The sequence below is a fragment of the Metopolophium dirhodum genome, chromosome 2 (assembly GCF_019925205.1).
Source record: "Metopolophium dirhodum isolate CAU chromosome 2, ASM1992520v1, whole genome shotgun sequence".
In the NCBI taxonomy this organism is placed as follows: domain Eukaryota; kingdom Metazoa; phylum Arthropoda; class Insecta; order Hemiptera; family Aphididae; genus Metopolophium; species Metopolophium dirhodum.
In genome coordinates this window covers 3,016,163-3,041,388 of record NC_083561.1, presented here as the reverse complement: position 1 = coordinate 3,041,388, position 25,226 = coordinate 3,016,163, and the positions used below count along the sequence as shown (strand labels likewise).

General features: G+C 28.4%; 4 protein-coding genes across 8 annotated transcripts; 2 read left to right on the top strand and 2 right to left on the bottom strand.

The window, feature by feature from the left end:
* Nucleotides 1-3,862: 3,862 nt before the first annotated feature.
* Nucleotides 3,863-6,020, top strand: LOC132939924 (rab-like protein 3). 3 transcript variants are annotated; one of them, XM_061007356.1, is made up of 6 exons: nucleotides 4,119-4,145; nucleotides 4,252-4,356; nucleotides 4,593-4,802; nucleotides 4,872-5,017; nucleotides 5,315-5,419; nucleotides 5,486-6,020. In XM_061007356.1, the coding sequence occupies exons 2-6, from the start codon at nucleotides 4,299-4,301 to the stop codon at nucleotides 5,741-5,743; spliced, it is 777 nt and encodes a 258-aa protein (XP_060863339.1). In that variant the 5' UTR covers nucleotides 4,119-4,145; nucleotides 4,252-4,298; the 3' UTR covers nucleotides 5,744-6,020. The 3 variants fall into 3 exon arrangements, with proteins under 3 accessions (XP_060863340.1, XP_060863339.1, XP_060863341.1); XM_061007358.1 differs by having other exon boundaries at nucleotides 4,127-4,145; nucleotides 4,252-4,500; XM_061007357.1 differs by having other exon boundaries at nucleotides 3,863-4,500.
* Nucleotides 6,021-6,266: 246 nt separating this feature from the next.
* Nucleotides 6,267-13,274, bottom strand: LOC132939923 (breast cancer metastasis-suppressor 1-like protein). 2 transcript variants are annotated; one of them, XM_061007354.1, is made up of 5 exons: nucleotides 12,801-13,274; nucleotides 12,217-12,431; nucleotides 12,052-12,142; nucleotides 6,751-6,958; nucleotides 6,267-6,587 (listed from the first exon to the last, which is right to left on the bottom strand). In XM_061007354.1, exons 1-5 carry the CDS (start codon nucleotides 12,815-12,817, stop codon nucleotides 6,267-6,269), a joined length of 852 nt encoding a protein of 283 aa, XP_060863337.1. In that variant the 5' UTR covers nucleotides 12,818-13,274. The 2 variants fall into 2 exon arrangements, with proteins under 2 accessions (XP_060863337.1, XP_060863338.1); XM_061007355.1 differs by having other exon boundaries at nucleotides 12,217-12,428.
* A 351-nt stretch (nucleotides 13,275-13,625) lies between these two features.
* LOC132939926 (RRP15-like protein) lies at nucleotides 13,626-17,412 on the top strand. The gene is made up of 5 exons (XM_061007359.1): nucleotides 13,626-14,108; nucleotides 14,262-14,600; nucleotides 16,707-16,792; nucleotides 16,870-17,020; nucleotides 17,152-17,412. Exons 2-5 carry the CDS (start codon nucleotides 14,283-14,285, stop codon nucleotides 17,266-17,268), a joined length of 672 nt encoding a protein of 223 aa, XP_060863342.1. The 5' UTR covers nucleotides 13,626-14,108; nucleotides 14,262-14,282; the 3' UTR covers nucleotides 17,269-17,412.
* Nucleotides 17,413-21,994: 4,582 nt separating this feature from the next.
* Nucleotides 21,995-24,697, bottom strand: LOC132939927 (thioredoxin, mitochondrial). Of its 2 annotated transcripts, none has more exons than XM_061007362.1 (3): nucleotides 24,495-24,697; nucleotides 23,013-23,212; nucleotides 21,995-22,923 (listed from the first exon to the last, which is right to left on the bottom strand). In XM_061007362.1, the coding sequence occupies exon 3, from the start codon at nucleotides 22,770-22,772 to the stop codon at nucleotides 22,359-22,361; it is 414 nt and encodes a 137-aa protein (XP_060863345.1). In that variant the 5' UTR covers nucleotides 22,773-22,923; nucleotides 23,013-23,212; nucleotides 24,495-24,697; the 3' UTR covers nucleotides 21,995-22,358. The 2 variants fall into 2 exon arrangements, with proteins under 2 accessions (XP_060863345.1, XP_060863343.1); XM_061007360.1 differs by lacking the exon at nucleotides 24,495-24,697 and adding an exon at nucleotides 24,145-24,479.
* Between the last annotated feature and the right edge of the window lie 529 nt (nucleotides 24,698-25,226).

Below are 25,226 nucleotides of genomic sequence, written 5' to 3'. Positions count from 1 at the left end.
CACCTTGACGGTCGGCTTCAAGACTGCCGACAATCACATTTGCTATATACCGTCCTTCGACATCGGTTGTTTCATCGATGCTGACCCATATTCGCTTAGAAGATAATTTAGAACGAATGTTTTCCATAGTCTCGTTATATATATTATCCACATATAACTTTCTTAACGTGGTTTGATCTGGAATCGGATTTTTCATGTACGTTTCAAGAAATTGTCGAAATATTGGATTAGATAATTTATTTAAAGGAATGTTTGCCGCTATAAATGCTTTACATAAATCGACATTAAAAGAGTTTTTTTGGTAGCTCGTAAGAAACTGTTGTTTTTTTTCAATTTTATTTTGATGGCGCTTCGTTGCTTTAATATGTTTATCTGTTTTTAAGTGCTGAGTTATGTTAAATTTTTTTTCACTGTTCACTTTACACTCACATAATTGACAAAATAATACATTGTCATCTACCTTAAACACTTCTTCGCCGAACTCTGATACAAAATTATTGAGTTTACACGAAAGAGATGATTTAACTTTTGGCATTTTAAAACAAAGTTACTACACATAAACGGCGAAAATACAACGTAACACACGAGTACAGGCACACGAGACGACTAATACAACGTTGATAATCGGCGATTAATAATCGCAGTAGAAATCGACAAAAAAAACCCAACAAAATTAGTAGATAACAAAAATTAGAACCAAATATCTAATACGAAATTATCGTAGTATTATATAAAACCTATATATTAACGCTGTACGGCGTTGCATCATCGTAATCGGCCTATTAACTTAATCTATAGGTACATTTACAATTTATTTGATAATTCAATTGACAAAAATCTAAAAACACGTTTACTATAATATAATTTCATAAAATTTTGACAGATTTTGATTCAAAAACAGGTAAAAATGCAAAAAAGTCTCAAAAAATCCCAAAAAAGCAATAAAAACTAAAAAATCGTAAAATATGCAAAAAAAAGCAAAATAAAATTTTTAATTTGAGTTCTCTGTATCATGAAACACATTTTTAGCTTACTCTGCTATTTTTTAAGCATCTCATAAGAAATATGCAAATGCTATAAAATCCCAACCCTGGTAATTATAAAAAAAATTTAACCAATCATCATAGCCAGTGGTGTATAATGATTAGGGCTCGGAAGTTAATGACCTTAAAAACATCAAAAAATGACCTAAAAAAAATGCAAAAATGTCTTTAAAAAATTACCTAAAAAATTACAAATATTTGTTTTAAATTTATAAAAATACATTTTTTTAAATATTTTACTCTATTTTACTATAAAATTCTATATACATTTATCAAAACTTACAAATTGCTCAAAATATGACATAAAAATGACAAATAATGTCTTTAAAAATGAAATAAAAAATATTTGTTCTATAAATTTATCAAAGCGTACAAATTACTCAAAAATCATTGCATTGTATAATTAGAGCGTTTTTGATGTTATCAAAAGTAAATGAACGACGATTATCTGTTAATAAATATTTATACTTTGAAAAACTTCTCTCCACGTCCAATGAAGTGATTGGGGCATATCTGAAATTACGACTGTAATCGGTCAGATTAAATCGGATACTAATCGATTATTAGGAAACATGACAACGACAAAATGTAATCGTCGAGATAAAATCGGATAGGTATTAATCTTAGTCCGTGGTAATTTCCAAGTTTCAAGTTATCGGCATAGACAAGAAACGATAAGAAGTGAACTAGTGTGAAATGACTAAAAATATCGAAAAATGACTTAAAAGGAAATAAAGCCAAAAAATGCAAAATAAAATTTAGTTTTAGGTTATAGGTTCGGCGCCACTGGTTATAATTTTAAATTTATTCTTTTCCTGTTCATATCCAACCACATAAGTAAAATTTTATTAAAATTAAGAAAAAAAGATAATTACCTGATTGAAACCATTATTACCCAGTATTAATATTTCATATTGCATTTACCTCCTCCTTATGTCTCCAACCTTTCCATTCAGCAAGATCTCAGGATGAACTCCGTCAAAGATGAAGCAAAACTCTACTATAAGCGGTTTCACAGTAGGTTACTGAATCATCCTAACACTCTTATAAAAAATCTAGCAGTCCCTTCGATCCCTAGGTAACCCCTTCAGACGTCTCAAACGTAATTGGTGTCGTGACCTGCTAAATGCTTGATTCCTAGATCAAATTTCCCCTAATTAACTAAACAAAATAGGTAGTGTCATCAATGGGTCGCTTCTTCCGTCATATTACTCATGTTTTTTTTATTACTCTTATCTAATTTGCTTAATATTCTACGAATAGATTGTAAATATCTTGTAAAAATAAAAAATAGAAAAAAAAAGTTTTTCAGATTCACATGCTAATGAAACACATTTGTGGCCAGGAGAGCATCGTCTAAAAAGTTCCAAAAAAAAATACAAAATGCCTCAACTCCCGAGCCCTAATAATGATAATAATCGATAATGTATAACGTGATTAATGTTCTGAAATTACAACAAAATAACTAAAATGATTATTCTCGGTTTTAAAATGTAGTTTTCTCCAAACAATTGTAAATTGTTCTTTTTCCCGGGATTCATAATACTGTTATGTCACTTGACCGAAATTCGCCAGACTAAACCGGTGTGAAAAATAATGCACTGGCATGTTTGGACCATCCTATACCATTGATGGGCCTTCCTAAAGGGGGCGAGAACGGTACTTCGGGATGTGGGGGGCCCCGCGGTGCTGAGCAATTGGCGCCGTGCCACCACACGGCGGTCGCGCACTGGCCTCGGTCAGGGTGCGGACGACGGCGGTTTGGTTTCGGAGTGGCTGTTAGCAGGAGCTAACCTTGTGGTTAAAAGACCAAGCTAGGTCTAGGGGAAAGTTGCCGAGTGAGAAACCTCCTCAGCTCCAACCCAGTCTACCGGTGGGGCTATATGCACCGGAGGTTGCCCGTGACCAAAAACGGGAAGCAATGAGGATAGCTTGCGATCCCACCTGGATGGCGAAGGGCCCGCGAACGCCCCAGCCAACGGTACGGGCGCTATCTCTCCCGACTTCGGTGGGAACGGGTGTGCGCCCGGTGCTCGTGGTCCATAGACGACGCGCGGCCGGCATGCCGTCCGTGAACCTCAGCGACTCTCGACTAGCGTACAGCGCTAATGTGAGGTCCGCAGTTGTAGCCGAAAGGCACCAAAACCCAGGAATCTACGTGGCATGTTTGGACCATATCATTTACATGGTTCATTATCCCGGTGCGGGATAATTTTAAACCGGTTTAGTCAAGCGAATTTCTATTGTCAATCAATCATAATTTAAACTTTATTGTGCAATATTTTTTATGAAGTCTTTGGATAAATACAGACATTATATCACATTAATCAATGATGGTTTAATATAAAATACAAATAATTTTAATTAGGTTTTATAGAATAAAAAAGACAATTTAATTTCAAAACATTATTATTTTTATAATATTATTACTTATTAGTTATGGGCACCGTGGATTCCTTTGATCATATACAATATGTACCCTATGTGGCTATGTATCATGTATGTGTATATGTAACTTGATAAAAACATTTGGCGCAGTTACATTATTGCTCGTTGTGCAATCATAGCTGTATCTATATCCGCGGTATAGACAGACCCGTGGTAGTATTTATAACGACCCGTTTTTCAACATTACTATCTTAAATCATGTTTAAGCCGTGTTCACACTACACCGTGTCGTGTAAATAATCACACGATACCACAGTAACCAAAACGATACCATAGCTGAATATATTCATAGATAATATAAGATGATAGATAAATCTAAAAATATATTCAACTTCTGAAACTTAAAATTATTAATTTGTTTTTAGTTATCACTTTTCCGATCATAAATGTAACCACACGGTCAAAAGTTGAATATATTCAACTATGCGGTATCGTTTGGTAACTGTCGTGGTAGCCGTGATTATTTTACACGACACGGTGTAGCGTGAACCGCCCCTTAGCATAAAACACGGTTTAAGATATACAACCGTGGTATAAAACATACTACATAGTAAAATATACTAAATAGGTATCGTCATAGATAAAAGATAATCATATTGACATAATGACAAGTATATAACGTATTGTACTGTGACAAAAGGAAAATATCATGGTGTTGGTATACTTATTTTTTAGTAATGCAATTAATTATTCTATGTACTGTTATCGTTGTACTGTATATAATGTTAAATAATAAATAGTATTACTATTTATATTATAGTATTCCATTTTAAGCAAATTGGATCGTCGGTTAAATTATATTTAAAAATGGAGATTTCAATGGCTTCAACCGACAGTGTTAAAGTGTTGGTTGTTGGAGATTCGGGTAATTGTTTTAATGGCTATAATAATGTATCAATAGTGCAAACAATGTTTACGTTTCCAAAGTTGTGATCAATACATTTTCCAATGAGTCATTTTAAAATATTTTTTCTTCTGTTGTAATATAAATTAAGTAACTTGGAACTAGGTAACTGATTATTAGATGTTATTTCACTTAAAAAGTCTTAACTTTTGATAAACTAAACATATTATGTTTAAAATGTATTCAAAAAAATTTAGGAGTTGGCAAAACATGTTTAGTGAATCTCATGAGTTATAATAAAGTGGTAAAAAATCCTAAATGGACGGTTGGAGTAACAGTTGAAATAAAACTGTACAAATATATGGAAGGAACGCCTAGACAACGCAATTGTTTTATAGAAATGTGGGATATTGGAGGAAGTTCAAACCATAAAAATACTAGAGATATATTTTATAATGCTATTCATGGTAAGATACTATGATAGTTTTTAAATATTATTATTGATAATCAAATTACTTATGTTTTTTTTTCAACAGGCATCATTTTAGTATATGATTTAACTAACCTTAAATCTAGTGAAAATTTACATAAGTGGTTGGCAGAAATTTTGAATAAAGATAATAACTCAAAATATAAATGTACAGATGGATTTGATATGGAACAACTGGTTGGCTCAAACAGAGTAATAAATACAATATTTAAATTAATTACAATCATTTGGTTTTCAGCTCTAATTTCAAATATTAAAATTTAGGTAGCCAACCTAATTAAAATTATTTTTGAATATATAAATTATTAGTCAATAAAATTTAATATCCTAAACTTAAAACCATTCTTCAAACATGCTTTAATTGGTTTGGTATGAAAATAAATATATATTGGATGGTTAATTATTTATTAGTATACTTTATTTATCTACTAAAAAAAATGAACTAAAATATAACTTAATATTTTTAATAAATAAAATAATTTTTATTAGGTACCTATTTTAGTCTGTGGTACCAAGTTGGATATGGCTCCAGAACGTGGTAAGAAGTCGCCTTCTACTGTCGCTGCAGAATGTGGTGCTGATGAAATATTAATTGTAAATATTGCAATGTTTTATATTCTCATATAAAATATAAAATATGTATTACTGTATATTGTTTAGAATTGTCATGATTCAAAATCATTGGAATCAAGTACAGTTGCATCATCAAAGTTTAACAACTTTTTAGATAGAGTAATACAAACAAAATATCCAATCAGTAACTCTAGTCCATTTAGTCAAGGCCTCTACTCAAGACAACATCAATACCAATCGTCCAAAACTCCACAGTACCCAGTTACTAGACAAATAATTTATGATGGTTCACCTACAATTAGTAAAAATACATTTTTCAATTCTAAAACAATACATAAAGACTGAGACATTTAATACAATAAATTATACGCAACACTTTATAATTTTTTAATCACATGGAAAAATTATAATATTTTATAACATAATAGTTGTTGTAATGGTTAAGATCAGATGGCAAATTTAGTAGAAAAGATTCTGGTACATAGATCACTCAATTCAGTTAAGACTGAAAACAATTAATTTATTAGACAACACTAACAATTTAATAAATAATTATATCTATAAGTGTTAAAATGGTAATATAAGTTTTTTAATTCAAATAGAAAAACCCCTTTTTAAATCATTCTAATATTTATTTGGTTAGGAAGAGAAGAAAAAAATCACTGTACATTAATAACTTGGTATAAACAGAGATACCAAGAATATTATATTATATTGAATGATTTTAATTTAAGGTTGAAAGTGTAAATATGGGAAAACATAATATTATAAAGGGTTTACTTGTTAAATTAGTACATAAAAGTTAAATTTTGGTATAATTCCCTACTTAAAATACAAACAAAGGAACTTTCTGAAATACCTTGTTGCTCTAATTATATGGTTTATATCGTTGCTCAGCATTTTCTTTTCGTTTTGACGATGATAGCAACTTTTTAATTGTGGTCCAATCTTCAAGTATTTCATGTTCTTTGAGGTTGTAGACTATACATGGTCCAGATACAATAACTGGTTTCCGCTTGGGTTGTACATGACCATAGGGTCGTCTTCCACGTCCACGTCCACTTCGTGTTAAACTACGACCTAACCAAAGAGAAGCATCTATATCTACTTCATTACGTGCTTCTTCTAATCGCTGAATTTTTTCTTCTAAATCGGCTTTTATAGTATCATATAAAATTTCCTTATTATTCTGAAATAATAAAAAAAAATTGCTTAAACCTGAAAGATGATGTATTAATATGTATTTATTTTTTTCAAAATAATTAGGTTATTTTGGATTTTATATAAAGCAAATTATCAAAATATTAGTGGTAATTAGGTTTAAAAAAAAATTAAAAAGATTGTTATATTACCTCAAAATTTTGTCGTATTGCCTGTTCTTCAGCTTCATATTTATGTTTTAGATTTGTTAATTTGAACTGTCTTAATACAGTTGCTACTTCCAGTCGAGATTTCATTTGATTTTGTAATTCTTGTAAAGGTATACGATATTCTTTAGCTGTACCCAATCGCACTTCAACTAACTTATCTTCAACTTCCCTTATTCTTTCATTAAACAACCTACACAATTAACGTGGTATAGGGTATTAGAACATATCATTTTTCACTTTCAGTTATGTATAAATAATAAGTCAATTTTTAAAATGAGTTAAAAAAACAAATCAAGGAAAAAGGGGAAAAAACTAATTTCAAATCGGTGGTAAAATAAGTTATATTATTCGTTAATGAGTATTTGAAAGATTAGAAATAGTTAACTTACATGGTAGGAGCATAATTTTAAATATTTTGTTTGAAATTGTTCTATTTTTTTTATAATAAAATAGAATTAATTATATAAACTTAAATTGTGTAAAATAAAGAAGATTATAAATAATTATCACAAAAACATGTATGTGTGTGTTTACATGGTAGTTACAGTGTTAATCTAAAATGTAATAATAAAAACTAACCTAACACATATTAATAATAATTTTCCCGAAATTAGATACTATTAATAATTATTGATGATACGGTTGAATTTAGTTCTGTTCAAATATCAATCCGAACCCTTGATGTTCAATTCAATTCGGTTTTCGAACTTGGTAAGAAAACAATTTGAACCGAAATATCAAGCATGCAATGATACCTGGTACCTACTGTTCGAAAATCAAACTTGAAAACATTTGTCGGACTTTCTGGCTAGAATAATTCAAAGACCAAATACTAGTTCAATTCTTCAAAAGTTATTTTTAAAAACTGTTTAACACATTTGTGTTATTAAAAATGACTATTGAGAAATAATTAGATTATTAGAATTCGCAGACCAATGTTAATTGCTATTTTTGTTTTTGTCATAAATATTGTAATCTATTTTGGGTTAACCATACTAGTATTCCGCACCTGTTGTTTATAAAAACATGTTTACATTCTACATTTATGAAAATTCAAAATATAATTGTAGTTATGGTTTATTAAATTTGTATATGATAAAAATATTGAGTTCGAGAAGTTCAACTTGAATTTCTTCTAGATTCTGTTCGGGTTCAAAAAATATTATAAAGTTCGATTTCAAAAATCAAGGTTCTTAGTAAGGGTCACTAGATATTATCAAGGAAAGGATGATAGGAAAAAGTTTCGGGGAAGAAAAGTCTGTTTTCTAAAGATAATGACTAATAATTATGTTATCATATTATAATAGCTACTAAATAGTAAATACAAAACAAATATTAGACAAAAATAATAACTAATAATTATAAAAAAAAAAATATGTCATTGAATCGTATTTTTTCTTTTGCCTTGAGACTTTTTTTCTGTTCCCCAAGGAGAGGGGCATTTTTCATAAATACTTTTACGAAGGAAGGCGTTTTGGGAGGGTTGTTGAGATTGCCCCCCTCCATCTATCAATCAAAAAAAAAAACTAAACAAAATTCAAAAATACATAAAAAATTTAAATTACATAGAAATGTACATTTTTCAAATTATCTTAGATACCATTACACTAACCTAATGTTAATAACGATTATTCATTAAATTTTTAATCGTAATTACCTACCTTAATTAATAATTATCAAAATTATGTAATTTTAGTTTCTGAGCGGAGCGTTGAATGTATTGATTTTATAATATGTTTTATTTAAATTTTTTTGTGTCTATCATCGCCTTTTGGGGCAGTAAAAATGCTTCGATTATTCACTTCATTTTTCATCTTTGCTGGTAGGAAAGTGAATCTAGTTGGTACTTTAAGTTCTACTATAAAAAAATTAAGTAAAAACGTGGATTTTTACGCATAACCAGTATTTGACAAAATCAATTTGGTTTATTTGGTTAACTCAAAAACTTATAACATAGATACTATTAATTTTGATTGGATGTTTATATTACCATAAAATGTTCAAATTATCGACTCTTTAATGACTTTTTGAGCAGTTTGAGCTACTTATAGGCATAAGAACATTTGTATTTCTTTTAGTTGTTATTTGACTATTATTGATAAAAAAATTTGATAGGTCAACATTTTGGAAAATTTAATACAAGGTTCTTCATAAGTTTTTTTTGGTGGAAATTAATAAAAATATAGCGTAAATCCATCATCATTTTTTAAGGGCGTCTGAAGTTGGAATTTTGATAAATTCATGAAGATTTGAAAGTTTTTTTGAGTTGTAGATTCCAAAATAAATTTCTATTCATATCTAAGTATTGAAAATTGATTACAAGATAAAGCAACCTTTAGCAAATAGGTTTACCGGAAAGTCAATTAAATTTTTTAAGAGTTTGAAGTTTACATTTTTCAACATTGGATATTCACCTATAAACTAAAGAATTTTTATTTTGCGAAAACGAATAACCGTAAATACTTGACCATTTTTACCAAGTGTTGTTATTGTTATTATTTTATATACATGATACAATTTTCATAATATGTTGACTTTTTAAAGTTATTTATGGATATTTTAAACAAAAAAATTTTTTATATGTAATATCAATTAATTTTTTTGTTAGGTCAAAAAGCTAGAAATTTAAAATGTTTTTCTTAAGTACCTATTTAAAGTTTTTAAAAAAATCTGCAATTTATTTTGTAGTTACAAGTTAATAAAATGTTTAGTTCTTTATCTAAGGATTGAAAATTTAAAACGAGGTTTTATTATGAGAAATGAGTACAGTTCATACTGAATTCAAAAAATGGTAATTATAATATATAAACAAAGTTTTTTTTGATAAATATTGTAAGTTGGGACAAAATTAGATTTTCAAACAAAGAATAAAGATTGATAGTTATTTTATTGTAATTTTAAAAGATTATTCGTGGGCACCTGAAACTTTTTAAAGTATACTATTATATTTTATACGCACAATGACATTGGAAAAAATAACTCAACCTACTTTATTACTAATGTAGTAATGTCTAGTAGTAAAATAAATTACTTTAAAAGCAATAATGCAATAAAATATACTTAGCAGTTACTAATATAGCCTGAGAGACGGTCTTCACTTACAATTTCTTAAACAATAATTTTATATAATTGAATTCAATTTTAACACATCTATTGCAGGAATCACGGATATTTTCCCACAATTTTTTTAAAGCCTACTATTTAATATGAAATTCATTTTTTGCCTATTGTCTAATATTTTCATAAACATAATTAATTATTGATGTTTATTTTTGATCAACTGAACTACTTGAATCAAATTCACAAGCAATTAAATATCCAACTTGGTACAGATTTAATACAAAAAAAATATAAATATGAACAAAGGCTAAAAAATATGTGTTTGGAATTTTTATGATCATTGATAAATAATTTTTATTTCATAATAAAATATACAACTATACAATTAAGCACAACAAGTAATAATGATGAAGAGGATTACATAAAATGAAAAATGGCACGATGTAGGAGGGCTCCTAACCTAACCTTGGAGCTACCTACTTGGGTATTTTATTAATTAATGGAGGAGGTCTCTAACCCATTTTCGTTTGAGTCTTCGTGGGGGGTTGTCAGGGATGTGTTGAGAAGCAAGATAACTAATGTTGGGGTTACTATGGGAGCTAAATTTTTTGTGGAGTTTTTGGTAAGCAGTTTTAGTGACTTACTTGGCTTACGTAATTTATTCTCAGGTCAGAGTGAAGGGTTTTGTTACTTACATACCAGGGGGATTTTGTAATAGTGCGAAGGCAGATGGATTGGAATGATTGTATTTTTTGGATGTTACTTGGGGCGGCGCTGCCCCAAATTTGAATACCATAATACCATAGAGGAAAAATCAACATTTTGTAGATAAGGATTTTGAATTTAAGGTTTAAATTTGATCGTAAGAGAGGACGTAGTAGATGTAATCTGGAGTTTAGTTTCTTTCTTTTGTCGAATATGTGGTCTTTCCAAGTTAACCTTTTGTCAAAAATGAGTCCTAAGTATTTAACTTGGTTGGTTTGGGGTAATAATTGGTTACAAAGTTTGACTGGTGGACAATTGTTTGGGCGAAGGGTGAAAGTAATGTGGCTGGGTTTGTTTGTATTTATTTTTATTTTCCGTAGTGTGAACCAGTTTTCGATTAAGTTGAGGTGGTGTTGGAGTTTGAAGCTTGTTATTGAGGGATCAGAATCGGTGGCTAGGATACAAATGTCGTCGGAAAAAGTATTGAGGATGGTGCAAGAGGTTGTAGGTATATCTGCAGTATAAATTAGGTATAAAAGAGGAGAAAGGTCACCTTGAGGTACACCCGCGTTAATCGTAAATTGGTTTGAAATTGAGTTGTTTAGATTAACTTTGAAAGAACGATGAGCAAGATAGGATTTGAGTATTAAATAATATGGGGCTGGAAAGTTTGTTTTTTAGTTTATGGAGGAGTCCGTTGTGCCATACTTTGTCGAATGCTTGAGCGACATCGAGAAAGACACCCGAGCAGTATTTTTTTTGTTAGAGAGATGAAATGGCATCGATGAGACGATGTAGAGGGTGAATAGTAGAATGGTGAGCTCGGAAGCCGTACTGTGGTGTTTGGAATTAACAAGAGAATCAGAAATCAAATGTTTTTTACAAAAAGTATTATTTTTATTTCGGAATTTTTAGTCATTTTTATGAATTATTAATTAAGTATATTTTATTTTATACTTATTTTTTTTTCAAATTTTTATTGTTTCAAGTAGTTCAGTTGATCAAACATGTACATACATTTATAATCTATTATATTTATGAAAATAAAACAGTTTTTATATATTTTAGTTTTATTTAAAAAAAATAATTTCATATTAAATAATAAATAGTATAGTATTATCAATATTATAAATTGGTCAATAATAAACTTTAAGGTAATAGCCATAATTGCCGGGCTTAAGTTCAATAAAAAAAAAAAAACTTTAAAAAAATGGGGGGAAATTTCCGTATCAAAAATATATTATAGGGAAAATGTCCTACTAGATCAAAAACAGTTGGGGGAAAAATACCCCATTGCAGTGGCCAACACCTAACCTAATGTACAGCAGAGTAGTACTCACTTGCTCCCTTTTTAATATATATTATATAGCTTAATGGAGTATTAATTAGAAACTGTAATGATTGCAATTTTTAATTATTATCAGTATCTAATCATAATTAAGTAATATCTTTTTTTCTATACTTCATTATTAGCGTCTTTTCTAAATACTAAGAAAAATATATGTATAAGTTACTAACATTTCTTTTAATGAATCAAAATGGGTTTCAATAGATTGTAATTGTTCTCGGTACTTCTTCTCTGATTTATTGTTCTCTTCTTCGTCCAAGTCTAAAGTTATAAAATGATAGTAAAATTGTTTTTATTAAATTTAAATGAGAATATATGTTTTTAATAATTTTTACCTGAACTATTGTCAGTATCAGAATCTGAACTATTTGAATCTGAAGAACTACTGGACGATGAGATAGATAATTCAGAAAGTTTTTTCTTATCGTATGGGTCGTCTAAAACGTTTTCAGTACAGACAATTTTACGTGCTATAACGGTGGATCCACTTTCTTCATATAATTTATCAGCTATTTTTTGAATTCTACTAGCAATGTCTGAATTATCACTACTGAAATAAAGATAATAATATATATTTATTAATCTGTAATATTTTGATATTTAAACTTGTTTATTAAACATGAAAAGTAGATAATATTAACTTGATAAAACAATATATTAAAATAGAGAAACTAATATAATAAAATAGTATTTAAACATCAATAAATGTATAAAAATATTGTTGGGAAAATACTATAAATTATTTAAATTGCTCAAAAAAACAATCAATTACAATTTTATGATTGAGAATACGCGAGTAAAAAAAAAACTATGAATTTTTAATTAAATTTTAAGTGGTTACCTAACTCAATATTCTCAATTAACAGTCTATTAATTTATTATAGGTAAGTATGCATATAAATATATAATAAAATGGTACCTTGTAGCAGTAGACATCGTTAGAAATCCAGAATTATTACTTAATTGATGCGTAATGCATTGGTCTAAAATGTCCAATCAACGCGCATGTTTAAACTTTATTTCAATAATGTATATTTGTAAAATAGAAAGTAACGTGCGTAAATTTAGCCTACTAAATCCACAGCACTTTAAATAATATATTTAAATTAATTAAATAATTAAACAATAAAAAAAAAAAAGTTATAACCAAAATAATTAAATAAGTTATAACGTTATATGTTAAAACGAAGAGTAAAGCGCCAAAACGTAGAAGTGAGTGACATCTGACAAGTGAAGTTAGTAGTACAAACGAAAAATCAAACATGAAGAATAAACTTGTTTACTAACTAATAAACTAAACAGTCTGTGTTACAACTGAAATAAAATATTTCTGATAACGGATAACAGTGAGCTTTGTATAATATGAAAAATATAGGTATACAATTTATTGTTCTGTTAGATTCTGGTTAGATAATAGATTTACGTTGCTGGCTTTTTTCCATGACACGTTTTGCGTGGACAACAGCTGCTGCCGTTTTTTAGCGGGACGGGGGTCGAGGGCAAGGTTTATATGATTATATAATCTATGAACCACGGATATACAGGACTGGTCACGACATGGTTGGAGGGTGTGGGGGAGTTGACCACGCAGTTGTAGTATAACAGGCGGAGTTTGGGAGGATATTTTCCTTTTAGCATTACTAGCGCTGTCTTAGTGGATACTTATGGAACTAGAACACATCATACAAATTTCCAGTTCCACAAGTATCCACTAAGACAGAGCTAGTAATGCTAAAAGGAAAATATCCCTCCAAACTCCGCCTGTTGTACTACATTTTGTAACCACAATATTCATCTCGTGTCCAGTACAACTACTGTATATTATAAAGTATAATATTATCCGTGCTATAAACCATGAACTACTACTACTAGTAGTCCATGGTATAAACCTTGGGTCGTAGACTCGTGGGTCGTGGTTAGTTCATTGTTTCTTGTATCAGTGGTTCAACGAAAATGATAAAAAAAATCGTGCTCGAACTCACTAACATAATATAATAGTACAAATGTGATAGTGTGATAAAATGTTAAAATAATTAATGATAACGTTGGTTGTTTCACTCGTTCACGTGTTTGATACTCACATAGTCCCATACAACTCTGGTGGTTGATCGTTGCCCCAACGGTTGGTGTAAAGTATTATAGTAAGTTACTTGTTTGGTGTATGCGTCTACTTGCAACTTGGAAGTCGGAACAATATCCATCACAGGACACTATCTGAGTGCAGACTGTAATTATCTATTATTCGAAATAATATTAGAATATTAGTGAATATAACCGTGGTTGAAATATAATATATTGTATATTTTTCGTATGTTTCGACCATGAATATAACTCAATTTACATAAATTATTTTTCAGTTAATTCAGTTCAGTTTTTTCAGGTAACACTCATCCATCAAATTATGATGGATGTCTCTGTGGATGTCAATAGCGAGGCTAGCGATAGCCTTAAAATGGCAAATCCAGCATGGGCAGATGCTATGAGCAAAATTTTAAAAACAAAAAAACGGAAAGGAAAACCTTTAGTATTGTCCAAGGCCAAGATCATTTCAGAAGCTGACCTTAATAAAATAAAACAAGAAAAAGAGGATGTAGATGAATCGTTTGAAGTCGTGGATAAAGGTGGTCAGAAAGTTGCAATACCAGTGAATATTGAAGAAATTAAAGATGAAAAACCAGACTTAGAACATTCAGAACCTAAAAAACCAAATCGAATTCGAGTAGGTATTACTTTTTGAAACTTATTCATGTTTAAATTCAAATAAAAGCAAATATGTACACTATACAGTATGTGCAGTGGTGCTGAATTTTGTTTAGTTTTAATTCTGGTTTAGCAACCTATCGATTTTCAAATTTTTATTTCTCAAAATGTGTATTTTAGGTTTAGAATGTAAAAAAAAAAGCCTGGACAAACTTCGTTTTAAAGTTATAGCCATCCAGCGATTTTACGTTTATACGTATGTGCGCATCACTACATTAATGATGCGCAAAAGAACTCATGTTTGGTGTTTTTTTGATTGTCCCAGCGCCGCAATTGAGTGACAACGCTAGCACATTTTATGCTTTTTAACAACTTTGTTTAATTCCGATGCCTACCCAAGGTGGTTTTACATAACGAATTGGGGGATATTTTCAATATTTTTGTCCAAGCGATATTCAATTCAAAGTATTTTTCTATAAAAAATTTAGTTTTTGAAGTTTTTCATCAATAGCTTCAAAACAAAGTTTGTCTGGGCTTTTTTTTACATTCTTATAAAGTACCCTTAAATACACATTTTGAAAAAAAAAAAAATTTTAAAAATCGATAGGTTGATAAACTAGAATTCTTCCTTTGTTTTATATATTACATAAAAATAAAATCTGAGATTAGGTACCACCAATACCTATTTTTTTTCCAATTAGACAGTCAAACTATAATACTAGACAAATGCCTGTAACTTGTACATCCTAATATCAGTGTGTCCCCGTTTACCACACCACCTACCTAAATTAGGTATGACATCCTCAATACTTATACATAAAGATCAGTGCCACTGAATATATGTATGTAATAACATTCTACAAATTAGATAGTATGATGTTTGTACCATACATTTATTATTAGGTTATTATAGTAATTAATATCAGTAAACAATTATTTTCAAATACAATTTTTTTAATAACCTAAACAGCTAAATTTGGAGATTTTGATTTTTGGAAAAATATCAATCATTGAAATTTAAAAATTACTTAAAATATTATGTTTTTACCCAAAATCTATGACTTGTATCTTTTGTTAAAATACTTTAAAACTTATATGTTTAAAATTAAATGTTGAAATGATAATATGATATTTGCCAGTTGCAATAATAATCAAATTGTATTAAAATAAAATTCTATCAGTGGCATACATACTTACAATTTTTTTAAGGCTGATAACTATATGAAAATGTATCTAAAATTGCACTCTTTTTAGAGTCGAATAATATCTATCAAACAAACAGATTTTGTGAATCTTGTATAAAATATATTTTCTATAAAAATTAAAATCTTTTTTTCTACTTTCCTTTTAAATAAATTATAAAATTATAAGTCATTCTGCTAATCTGCTGTATAATAGGCGTTGTGTCTACGTTGTTATTGAGTAGTTCACTGTTAATGGAAGTGTTAAATCATTTTATATGATGAAAAATAATTTTGAGCAGAAACTGTCTATCATCAGTCTACATGTCCACAAAGTTAATAAAACTTATTTTAAAATTGTATTACATTTTCAAACCTTAGTTATAAAATCCAAAACTAAACAAAATAAAAGTACAGACAGATTTCTTCATTTGAAATTCAAAAAATTTAGACTGTACCTCTATTTGTAATTTTTTTATTAATATAAAAAAAATTTTACATCAAAATAAAAAAGTTAAATTTCAAATGTCTAGACCAAAGACCTAAATATTTTAAATTGATTTTTAATACAACCAAAAAAACAAAATCAATTTTGTTGTGATATTCTTGTTTCAGTATTATTTTTATATTTACTACTTTTGATCCTCCTAAGTATATACAATACACTAGACCCAGCTAGCTAGCCCACCTTGCTCAAAGTTGAAGATAGGAGAATTTTTTTTTACTACCCTTAAAAGTGTACATAAGGAATAAAAAAAAACACTTGTTTAAGCAATACATTCATCGCTTTGTCAAGTATCTAAAAGGCTCTAAGAAGATATAGCATATTGGTCGACCACCCTTAAATATGCCACTGTCTGTAATCAACAAATCATAATATTAATAATTTAAATGATGTATTTATTAGAATAAATAATTTAATGTCTTGTATTTCATTTTTATAGATAAGAGAACAAGTATTAATGGGAAGACAAAAACCTTCAGTTAGTGACAGGGTTAAAGAAAAAAATTTATCAAAAATTGCTACAAAGTAAGTAATTTTTCAATCTGATTAATATATATACTAATAATTTATCTTAAATATTATATTGCATCAAAATTGTATAGGGGTGTTGTACAATTATTCAATTTAGTTAAGCAGCAACAAAAAACTGTGGAGAAGAAATTGAAATATGTAGGACCATCAATTTTAAAACAAGATAAAGTGTTGGAATCTCTAGATAAAAAATCATTTATTGATTCCATTGATCATAGAAAAGTAAGTACATACATTAATTTCTTCATTGCTTTAATTTATTATTAATTCATTTTTTGTTATTAAAAAACAGCGAGCTAAAATATTATTCACTTTTTAATGCTAAAATTATATTCATAACATTTTTTTTTTAGGAAAATGATGAAAGTGGTTGGGATGTTCTTCGAGATGATTTTATGGGCGGAACTAAAATTAAAGATTGGGATAAACAGATTGAAAATGATAGTGAAGACGATGGCATCAATGTTTAAATTAAAGTAACAGTTTTTTTTAAATTTTAAATACTATGTACAATTGAAAATAAATGTTACTATTACCCTATTGGATGAATATTTGTAAATACATTTTTAAACATTTAATTGTTTAAATAAAATAAAACTTTGACCAGATAATGACTTTAGTGTTTAATACAAATGATTTGGTAGTTAAAAGAATTTAAGGAATGAACTTTTCTGATTAACTTCATTAAAATTACATTTTTTGATGTACGTTGGTAACTTATAAATAGTCTTAATGGTAAATATTAATCATTTTTACAGATTTTAATGTATATCAATTTTAATGAATCCTTGATTTGGAAACATTTAATTATATAAAAATAATATTTAGTTTCTATGGAAAAATGAGTATATTATTTTTGAGTATTGTGATTTAGGTTCATGAATAAACCCATTTGTTTTACTATATAATTAAATACTGAAGGCTTAATTTTAGTCATATATATTTTTGAAATATGAATTCATTGAATATCTTAACTAATGAATCAATTATTTTTCATTTTCCAACAATATTTGAATATAGCTATGCACAAACGCATTCAAATCGCCTGAGTCAATGTGGACCATCTTTTTCAAAAAATAAGGTATTTATCAATAATGGTGATACATTTAATGGAAAATATATCATAGAATATTTTAAAAAAGCCACCAATATTAATGAAATAATTGATAATTCTATTAATATCCCCAATACTATGCTTTTAAATAAGGTAAAAAACAACTTTTATAATACTGAATTGCACAAAATTAATGAAACTCAAGACTTGTCATTATTAACTGAAATTATCAATATCACGAGTTGTATTGGACTTCTCACAAAAAAACAGTATCATGAATTTTTAGATCAGCCTTCAAATACTATGAAAATAAATTATTTAAGGAATAAATGTATTCAACTTGACATGTTATATAAACCTCATTTAATGCCATTACAACAACCAACAAAACTCAAAAAAATAATTCAAGATGATTCAAATTTAAAAATAATTACAAGTTTGCTTAATGAACAATTTAGTAAAAGTCATGAACATTTAAAAGATTGTGAGGTAGTAAAAAAAAATAAAATTTTAACCAAGTTAATGCAGTGTGGTGTTACTATATTTGACATTACAAATGATTCAGAAATAGAATTAGAAGAAGCTAGATTTTCTTTTAATTATATATACAATGAATTAATTAATTATAGTGATGAAGAAATAATTAGATCCAAAGAAAAAGGAATTTGTAGAAAGTTCATATTAATATCAACTGCAATGACTTGGGTTAAAGAAACATGCAAAAATCACATTTATAGTGAGAATGAAGAGGTAAATACTAGTTTTACGGAAAAGGGTGTTTTGGAGCGATTGCCAATAGCTAAATATCAAATCATTTTTGAATTTGAGAAATTACTTTTAAAATCTAATTCATCAAAAATCAAAGATATTTTTCAAACATATGTATTTGGTACTGGTATTATTTATGGTCATGAAGAAAATGCTTTACGTTTTGTTTTTACCAGTGCTTGGTACAATCCTAAAGAAATGTATATTGCCATGTTGAATCGAACAGTGCCCGTCTTTCATATAGATGAATTAGCCAAATTAGTTTTCATTATTTCAAAAAATAATCGTGTTAAAAATAACTATATACTAGCAGTAGAACAAGAATCATATGGTTTTAATAACATTATAAAATCGATTTGCGATGAACTTTGTAGTTCACATTTGGTTTTAAAGGAAGACAGTTTAATCATGAACCAATATAAATTTAACAGTTTTACGTGGGATTTAATATGTAGCGACTTAAATATAGATTCTATGTTAGATATTATTGTACCCGATTATCAGATACTTCAAACATCAATAATATCAAATATGAAAAAATTGACACTTGATTTTGTTGAAGCAAATAATTTATACTCTTTAAAAATTATAGTTAGTGGGCAACCAACACACATGTCATCCAATATTGCCAAGCGCCTAGCCAAGTATTATAAAGTACAATTAATTGACATTCCTAATTTAATAAATAGTTATTTCACATCATTGAAAAATGATCGAATTGAATTAGAATTAAAAATGAAGGACTTATACATAAAACGTACCAATATCAAACATGCATTAGCTAAATTAACTGCTCAATTTGATGACTGGTTAGAACAGATTAATGAACAATTGAATGTTGATAATTATTCTTCTAATGAACAAAATAATAATGAAATGATAGATGATACTAAACAAAACCTTGAAATTATAAATAATAATACACACATTTCAGAAAATGAAATTTTAACAGACTCGTCAGAAAATAGTTTAAATCTCAACAATTTAAGATATGATAATTATTTTAAAGAGCACGGAAATTATAAATTATTCACAAAAAAAAAAGTAGATCTGCTTGAAAAGGATACTGAAATTAATAATATTAAATTTATGATAGGAAATTTGAATGCAAAATACGAGGAATATGAAAACAATTTCAAGAAAAACAAAGGTTGGTTAGACAACTATTACTTATTGCCATTAATTAAAGAATCACTCTCTTCGTTCTCTTGTCGTAATCAAGGATATGTACTCGACATTTTCCCTTTATATGTGGAGCAAATAGAATTTATATTTAATAATGATATTAGCTACCCAAATACTATTATTTTGTTATCATATAATCAAATAATAACAAATATTCAAAAATGTTGTGAAGACACTTGTTTGGCTATTAATGAAAAAAGTAAAATATGTTTAAATTACAAGAATTTAGAGCAAAACATGTCAAATATTTCTAATAGTTTTGAATCTAAAAGCTCAGATATTTATCATGAACAAGAAGTCTCTATAACTAGAACAAACATGCATGAGAAAAATAAAACAGAAAGTGTTTATGTAAATAACAAACAAAAATATGAATTAGCATCAATAAATTTGGAACATTATTTTAAAAAAAATGGTATTATTGTACACAGATTAAACGTACCATTAGAATTGGCTAATGAAACAATATCTTATAATTTACAATACAAGTTTTATACAGATACTATAATATCCCTGATTGGCCGTAATCCATTTAAAGATATAAGATATGAGACTATTACAAATGAAAGTCAGAAATCAAAAAAAATAAGAAAGTTACAAAGAATATCAAACAAGTTGAATATGATGAATGAACAGTGGAAACAAGATATTAACAAAACTTTAAAACAGGAAAAGAAACAAGAATATAGGAATTCAGTAAAGATTCATAATTTTATAAGCAAAAATATTTTGCCAAAACTTTTGAAAGAAGTTTCCCCAGTTAATAATAGAGGTTCACATTTCCCAGAAAAAACATTGAATAAAACCAAATTATGCAATACACAAACGGATGAAAATCAACTTAAAATAATACATTGGACATGAGTACATAACCATTCATATAAAAATCAATTCATAATACAGTCTTAATGATACAATTGGTGATCTAGAGTTAGAAATTTAAAAATATGTACTTGAATAACTAGTAATATATGATCATGTATACTGTTATTGATCTATACTTGAATACTTCTATACTAATGTTAGGAAAAATTTGTTTGTTTGTAATAAATAAACTCAAAAACTACTGGACCGATTTCAAAAATTCTTTCACTATTAGAATGCTACATTATCCCTGAGTAACATTGGATAATTTAAAAATGGTAAATTAGAGATCCGACCCGGGGAGGTGCTCAAACAGTGATTTTGAGATTTACAATGGAAATGTTTGTTTGTAAATGATTGCAATTGGTTTTAAAAATAATCATTAATAAAGCGATACGTCTATTGACGCAGTGGCACTACTATGTATTTTAGTACAAAATGTCTAGTTAAACCACAGTTTTGGTAAACCAATTTTTTGCATTGATTTACATTGTTTTTTTTTTATTATTTTTCTTCTTTATCTATACAAATGCATGTTTGGTTTTTTTGATTGGATTTTAGTATGGTTAGGTTAGAACTTGCGTACAAATCAAACCGGGTCCTCGATCTACCGCAGGTAGATTGCCTACCAGATAATATGCTGCACCCATAATCACAAGCGAATCTCACAGACAATGCCGGTCGGGATGGCTATACATCATTTACACTTAAAAAACATTGCTTCCACAGTGTGTTACACCCAAAAGAAGTAAGTTTGATTTTTAAATTTAAAGTGCCAGTGTGTATGAATAATGTTATTTTACATTACAAAATTCTATCAAATATAATAGCATTGAGTATATTATGTTGTACAAATACTCAATGATAATTTTAACTTCTGGTGGCAACCGATTGGTTCAGATCTCATCCCTCAATAACTCGTTTTTTTATTGTCTGCGGCCAGTGTTACTAACAATTGGCTGCAGCTGAAATACCACTTTACACTTTACAGTATTTATCCTAGCAAAATGCAAGCCTGACGGTTATTGCCTATTGGAATAATAAAGTATTGCTCACAATAGCATACTTCACGCCCATTGCTGCTGACTTTCAAAGAAGCTTGCCACCCGTAGTAACTCTTATATGAATCCGAGCAGTCATCAATTACTTTAATTACTGATGTTTTAAATACTTAAAATGTTAGTAGATATTGTAGTAGAAATGTATATACATATGAATAAAGTGTTTTAATTAGAATTCGGTGTCTCACATTATACCATTGTCCAGTAGTGTGACTAATCAAAGTTGAATTATTTTAGTACTATATAACATATTATACAGGTAAATGCAATGTTTAAATTACTATATTTAAAAAAAAAAATTAAAATTACTAATACATGTTTTTTGATATTTACATAAACACACAAATTATTATTAAACATTTCAATAGAAATATAAAACAAATAACATAATAGTGACTAGAAAAACAATAAATGTTGAATTTACTTTGAATTTTAAACAAAATAATATTCAAATTTTTAATCATGTTAAGAATTAATTAATATTTAAGAAATGAATGTCTAAAAAACTGGTTTAAAAGCAAGCTATTACAATATATAGGTACTACAATAAAAGATATAATATATTATGTGTCACTATATAATGCTTTTATACAATTATATATATATATATATATGATTATCATTGTGTCTATACTTCTTCCGGCTTAGATATTTTTTTCACCATTTCATTGATCATGTCATTGTCAATGAGTCCAATAAATTTGTCAATGACATGACCATCACGAATGGCTAAAACAGCTGGAACTGCTTTTACCTCAAAAGTGTGAACCAAATCAGCATTCTTTTCAACATCTACTATTGCTAAATGTACAGACGGTGAGTCCCCAACCATCTTTTTTAACATTGGTGTTAATGTTAAACAAGGCTCACACCACTCTGCATGGAAGTTGACAATCACAGGAATATCACTTTTTAATACATTCTGTATAAAGTCTTCACTGCCACATACTGTAAATGATTTACGATAGACACGACCCACTGACATTGATCGTTTAGTTGTTTGATGAACTTTTTCCAGGCAACGAAATCGGTTGAAAGACATTGTTTATAGTTTATAGTACCCAAGATTTAAGTTGTGGCACAGTTTTACGACTCATAACATGCGAAGAGAACAATGCAGCCAATCCTATTGCTGCACTTATAGAAAGTATGCTCAGAGTTGCTAAACGCCAAACATACAGCGGATCTACAATCTAAAAATAGAAAATGTATAAAAATTATTTGTATTTAAATAATATGAAAAAATAAAAAATATACTAAATACATCTTGTATGATTCATACCTTTATATCTGGTTTAGGTGTTTCTACTGTACTACGAGGTATTGAAAGTAATATAATTGTTATAAGGATTGTAGATACCAAAACAATTGGTCCAATACTATGTCGTGTTCGAAGAGACAGAAGACACAATATAAAAGATGAAAACCAAAGTCCAATTAAAATAATAGCACCTATACCAATCGCTGCAGAAGACATCTGACCTTTAAAAAAAAAATATTTATGTAAATGCAATATGAATTATTAACACTGGGTAATAATGGTTTTAATTAGGTAATTATCTTTTTTTCTTAATTTTAATAAAATTTTACTTATGTGGTTGGATATGAACAGGAAAAGAATAAATTTAAATTTATAACCAGTGGCGCCGAACCTATAACCTAAGAGGGGCGACCGCCCACCCTTTTTTTCGGTAGGTGGGGGTCTGCGGGTACCCCAACAAACTATTTATGAATTATATTCCTAACTCCTAAGCTATTATTGTAAACATATGCAGCAACATTTTGTAAACAGGGATGGTGGTCCGTATAACTTTGTACTTGCCCCCCCCCCCTTTAAAATATAGTTTGGCGCTACTGCTTATAACCATTTAAAGTTAGTTAGTTTATCAATTATTAACTTATGTTCAGTTACTGTAATTAGAAGTTTGAAAATCTGTGGCTGTGACTGCGAGTAATATTGACTGATAGGAATGATGGTATAGCAAAGTACCTATTCTCGTAGACCCAAGGCTGAAGGCTATTCTGAACAACAGTTTGGTATAATTTGAATCAAATTTTTGGCCAAACCTTGTAAACTACAAAGATTCAGTTTCACTAAACCTGTTCAAATTTATTTCAAGAAGTTATGGACAAGAGTTAAATTGGCGATCAAACCTTTAAAATGGTATGTAATAATAAAAAGGTCTTTTGTAATATAATCATTAGATTTATTCCTTATAAATAATAATACGAGTATACCTAATCATTGTTACAAAAATTCAACCTAAACTTATATGTGTACTTTAGATAAAAAATATTTAAACAATGTAAAATCAAATATTAATAACACCACATTAATCAATTATTTATCTTACCTGTTATTTGTATACCTTTATAACTATTGTTTTATGATTTCTTATTAAACTTATCCTTACCTGATGTTTTGTCATAATTTCAGTTATATTTAATAAGTATAATCAGTAAGACAAATAAGAAATTAAACCATTAAAATAATATTATATAATTAGATTACTTGATTATGAAATTAACAAATAAAATATGATGTTGAAGCTCAAAGGTTCTTAAATAATGGTTTAACTAATAACTAATAAGTACTAATAACACCGAAATCGGAAATACCAAATAATATAATATTAAGTAGCTTCTTTTTTATATTTATTAGTTATTTCTTATAGTTATTAGTAATGAGTAAAATATATGAATACTAAATAGGTAGTATAATAATATACTACATAAGAAACAATTTGTTATAATCATTAATTACCACAGGTTATCAAGTTTCCGATCAGCTGCTTTTACTTTTTATGGTTTACGACTTACGTCACGATGTAGATAATACCACAGACATCTATATAGATATAGAGATAGTTTATAGATATCTGTGGATAATACGCATACGGACCATACGGTATAGATAAGTTTAATATTAATATATTATATTATAACTCAGCGTCGAAAATTGAGTCGTATTTTGACGGAATTTAATGCAGGAATTGTCCGCCAGGAGTACTAAGAAGGCTGATTTTTTAAATAATTCTTTATGTAGAAGTCTACACTATACAGTATGCGCATTAAAGTTATAGGAACATTAGGAACGAATGTAGTTTACTCCCCCAAACTATTTTTTGGAATTGTTAGTATTTGTATTCTCAACGTGTTGGTGAAATCAGAATTTACCTATAAACATAGGCGCAATAGGGGGGGGGAGGCTTAGGGGGTATTAGCACCCCCAATTTTAAAATTAGCACCCTATAATAATTTATGTGTTTATGTATCAAAACTTCTCCTTACAACAAAAAAAAAAGTGGGTAAGTGGACGTCGCTCTGCTGTACAGTAGATTACAAGTGGGTCACTGTAAAGGATGGTGTTAAATTTTGAATTTAATGATATACCATCATTGTATAAGAAAAACGATTCTGAGCGAAAATGGTCAGTCAACCTATGATATTGTAATGATACGCTCACACATCAATACAAGGGGGAAATAATATGGTC

What these genes read in the sequence shown, in the direction of transcription:
- LOC132939924 (XM_061007356.1), top strand. Translation starts at nt 4,299, where the DNA reads ATGGAGATTTCAATGGCTTCAACCGACAGTGTTAAAGTGTTGGTTGTT. An exon ending in ATTTTATAATGCTATTCATG is followed by an intron (nt 4,803 to 4,871) that starts GTAAGATACTAT and finishes TTTTTTCAACAG; the next exon opens with GCATCATTTTAGTATATGAT. An exon ending in AACTGGTTGGCTCAAACAGA is followed by an intron (nt 5,018 to 5,314) that starts GTAATAAATACA and finishes AATTTTTATTAG; the next exon opens with GTACCTATTTTAGTCTGTGG.
- LOC132939923 (XM_061007354.1), bottom strand. An exon ending in TTTGATTCATTAAAAGAAAT is followed by an intron (nt 6,959 to 12,051) that starts GTTAGTAACTTA and finishes TTAATTGTGTAG; the next exon opens with GTTGTTTAATGAAAGAATAA. An exon ending in CAATACGACAAAATTTTGAG is followed by an intron (nt 6,588 to 6,750) that starts GTAATATAACAA and finishes TTATTATTTCAG; the next exon opens with AATAATAAGGAAATTTTATA.
- LOC132939926 (XM_061007359.1), top strand. Translation starts at nt 14,283, where the DNA reads ATGATGGATGTCTCTGTGGATGTCAATAGCGAGGCTAGCGATAGCCTT. An exon ending in AAAAACCAAATCGAATTCGA is followed by an intron (nt 14,601 to 16,706) that starts GTAGGTATTACT and finishes TCATTTTTATAG; the next exon opens with ATAAGAGAACAAGTATTAAT. An exon ending in TTATCAAAAATTGCTACAAA is followed by an intron (nt 16,793 to 16,869) that starts GTAAGTAATTTT and finishes AAAATTGTATAG; the next exon opens with GGGTGTTGTACAATTATTCA.
- LOC132939927 (XM_061007362.1), bottom strand. Translation starts at nt 22,772, where the DNA reads ATGTCTTTCAACCGATTTCGTTGCCTGGAAAAAGTTCATCAAACAACT.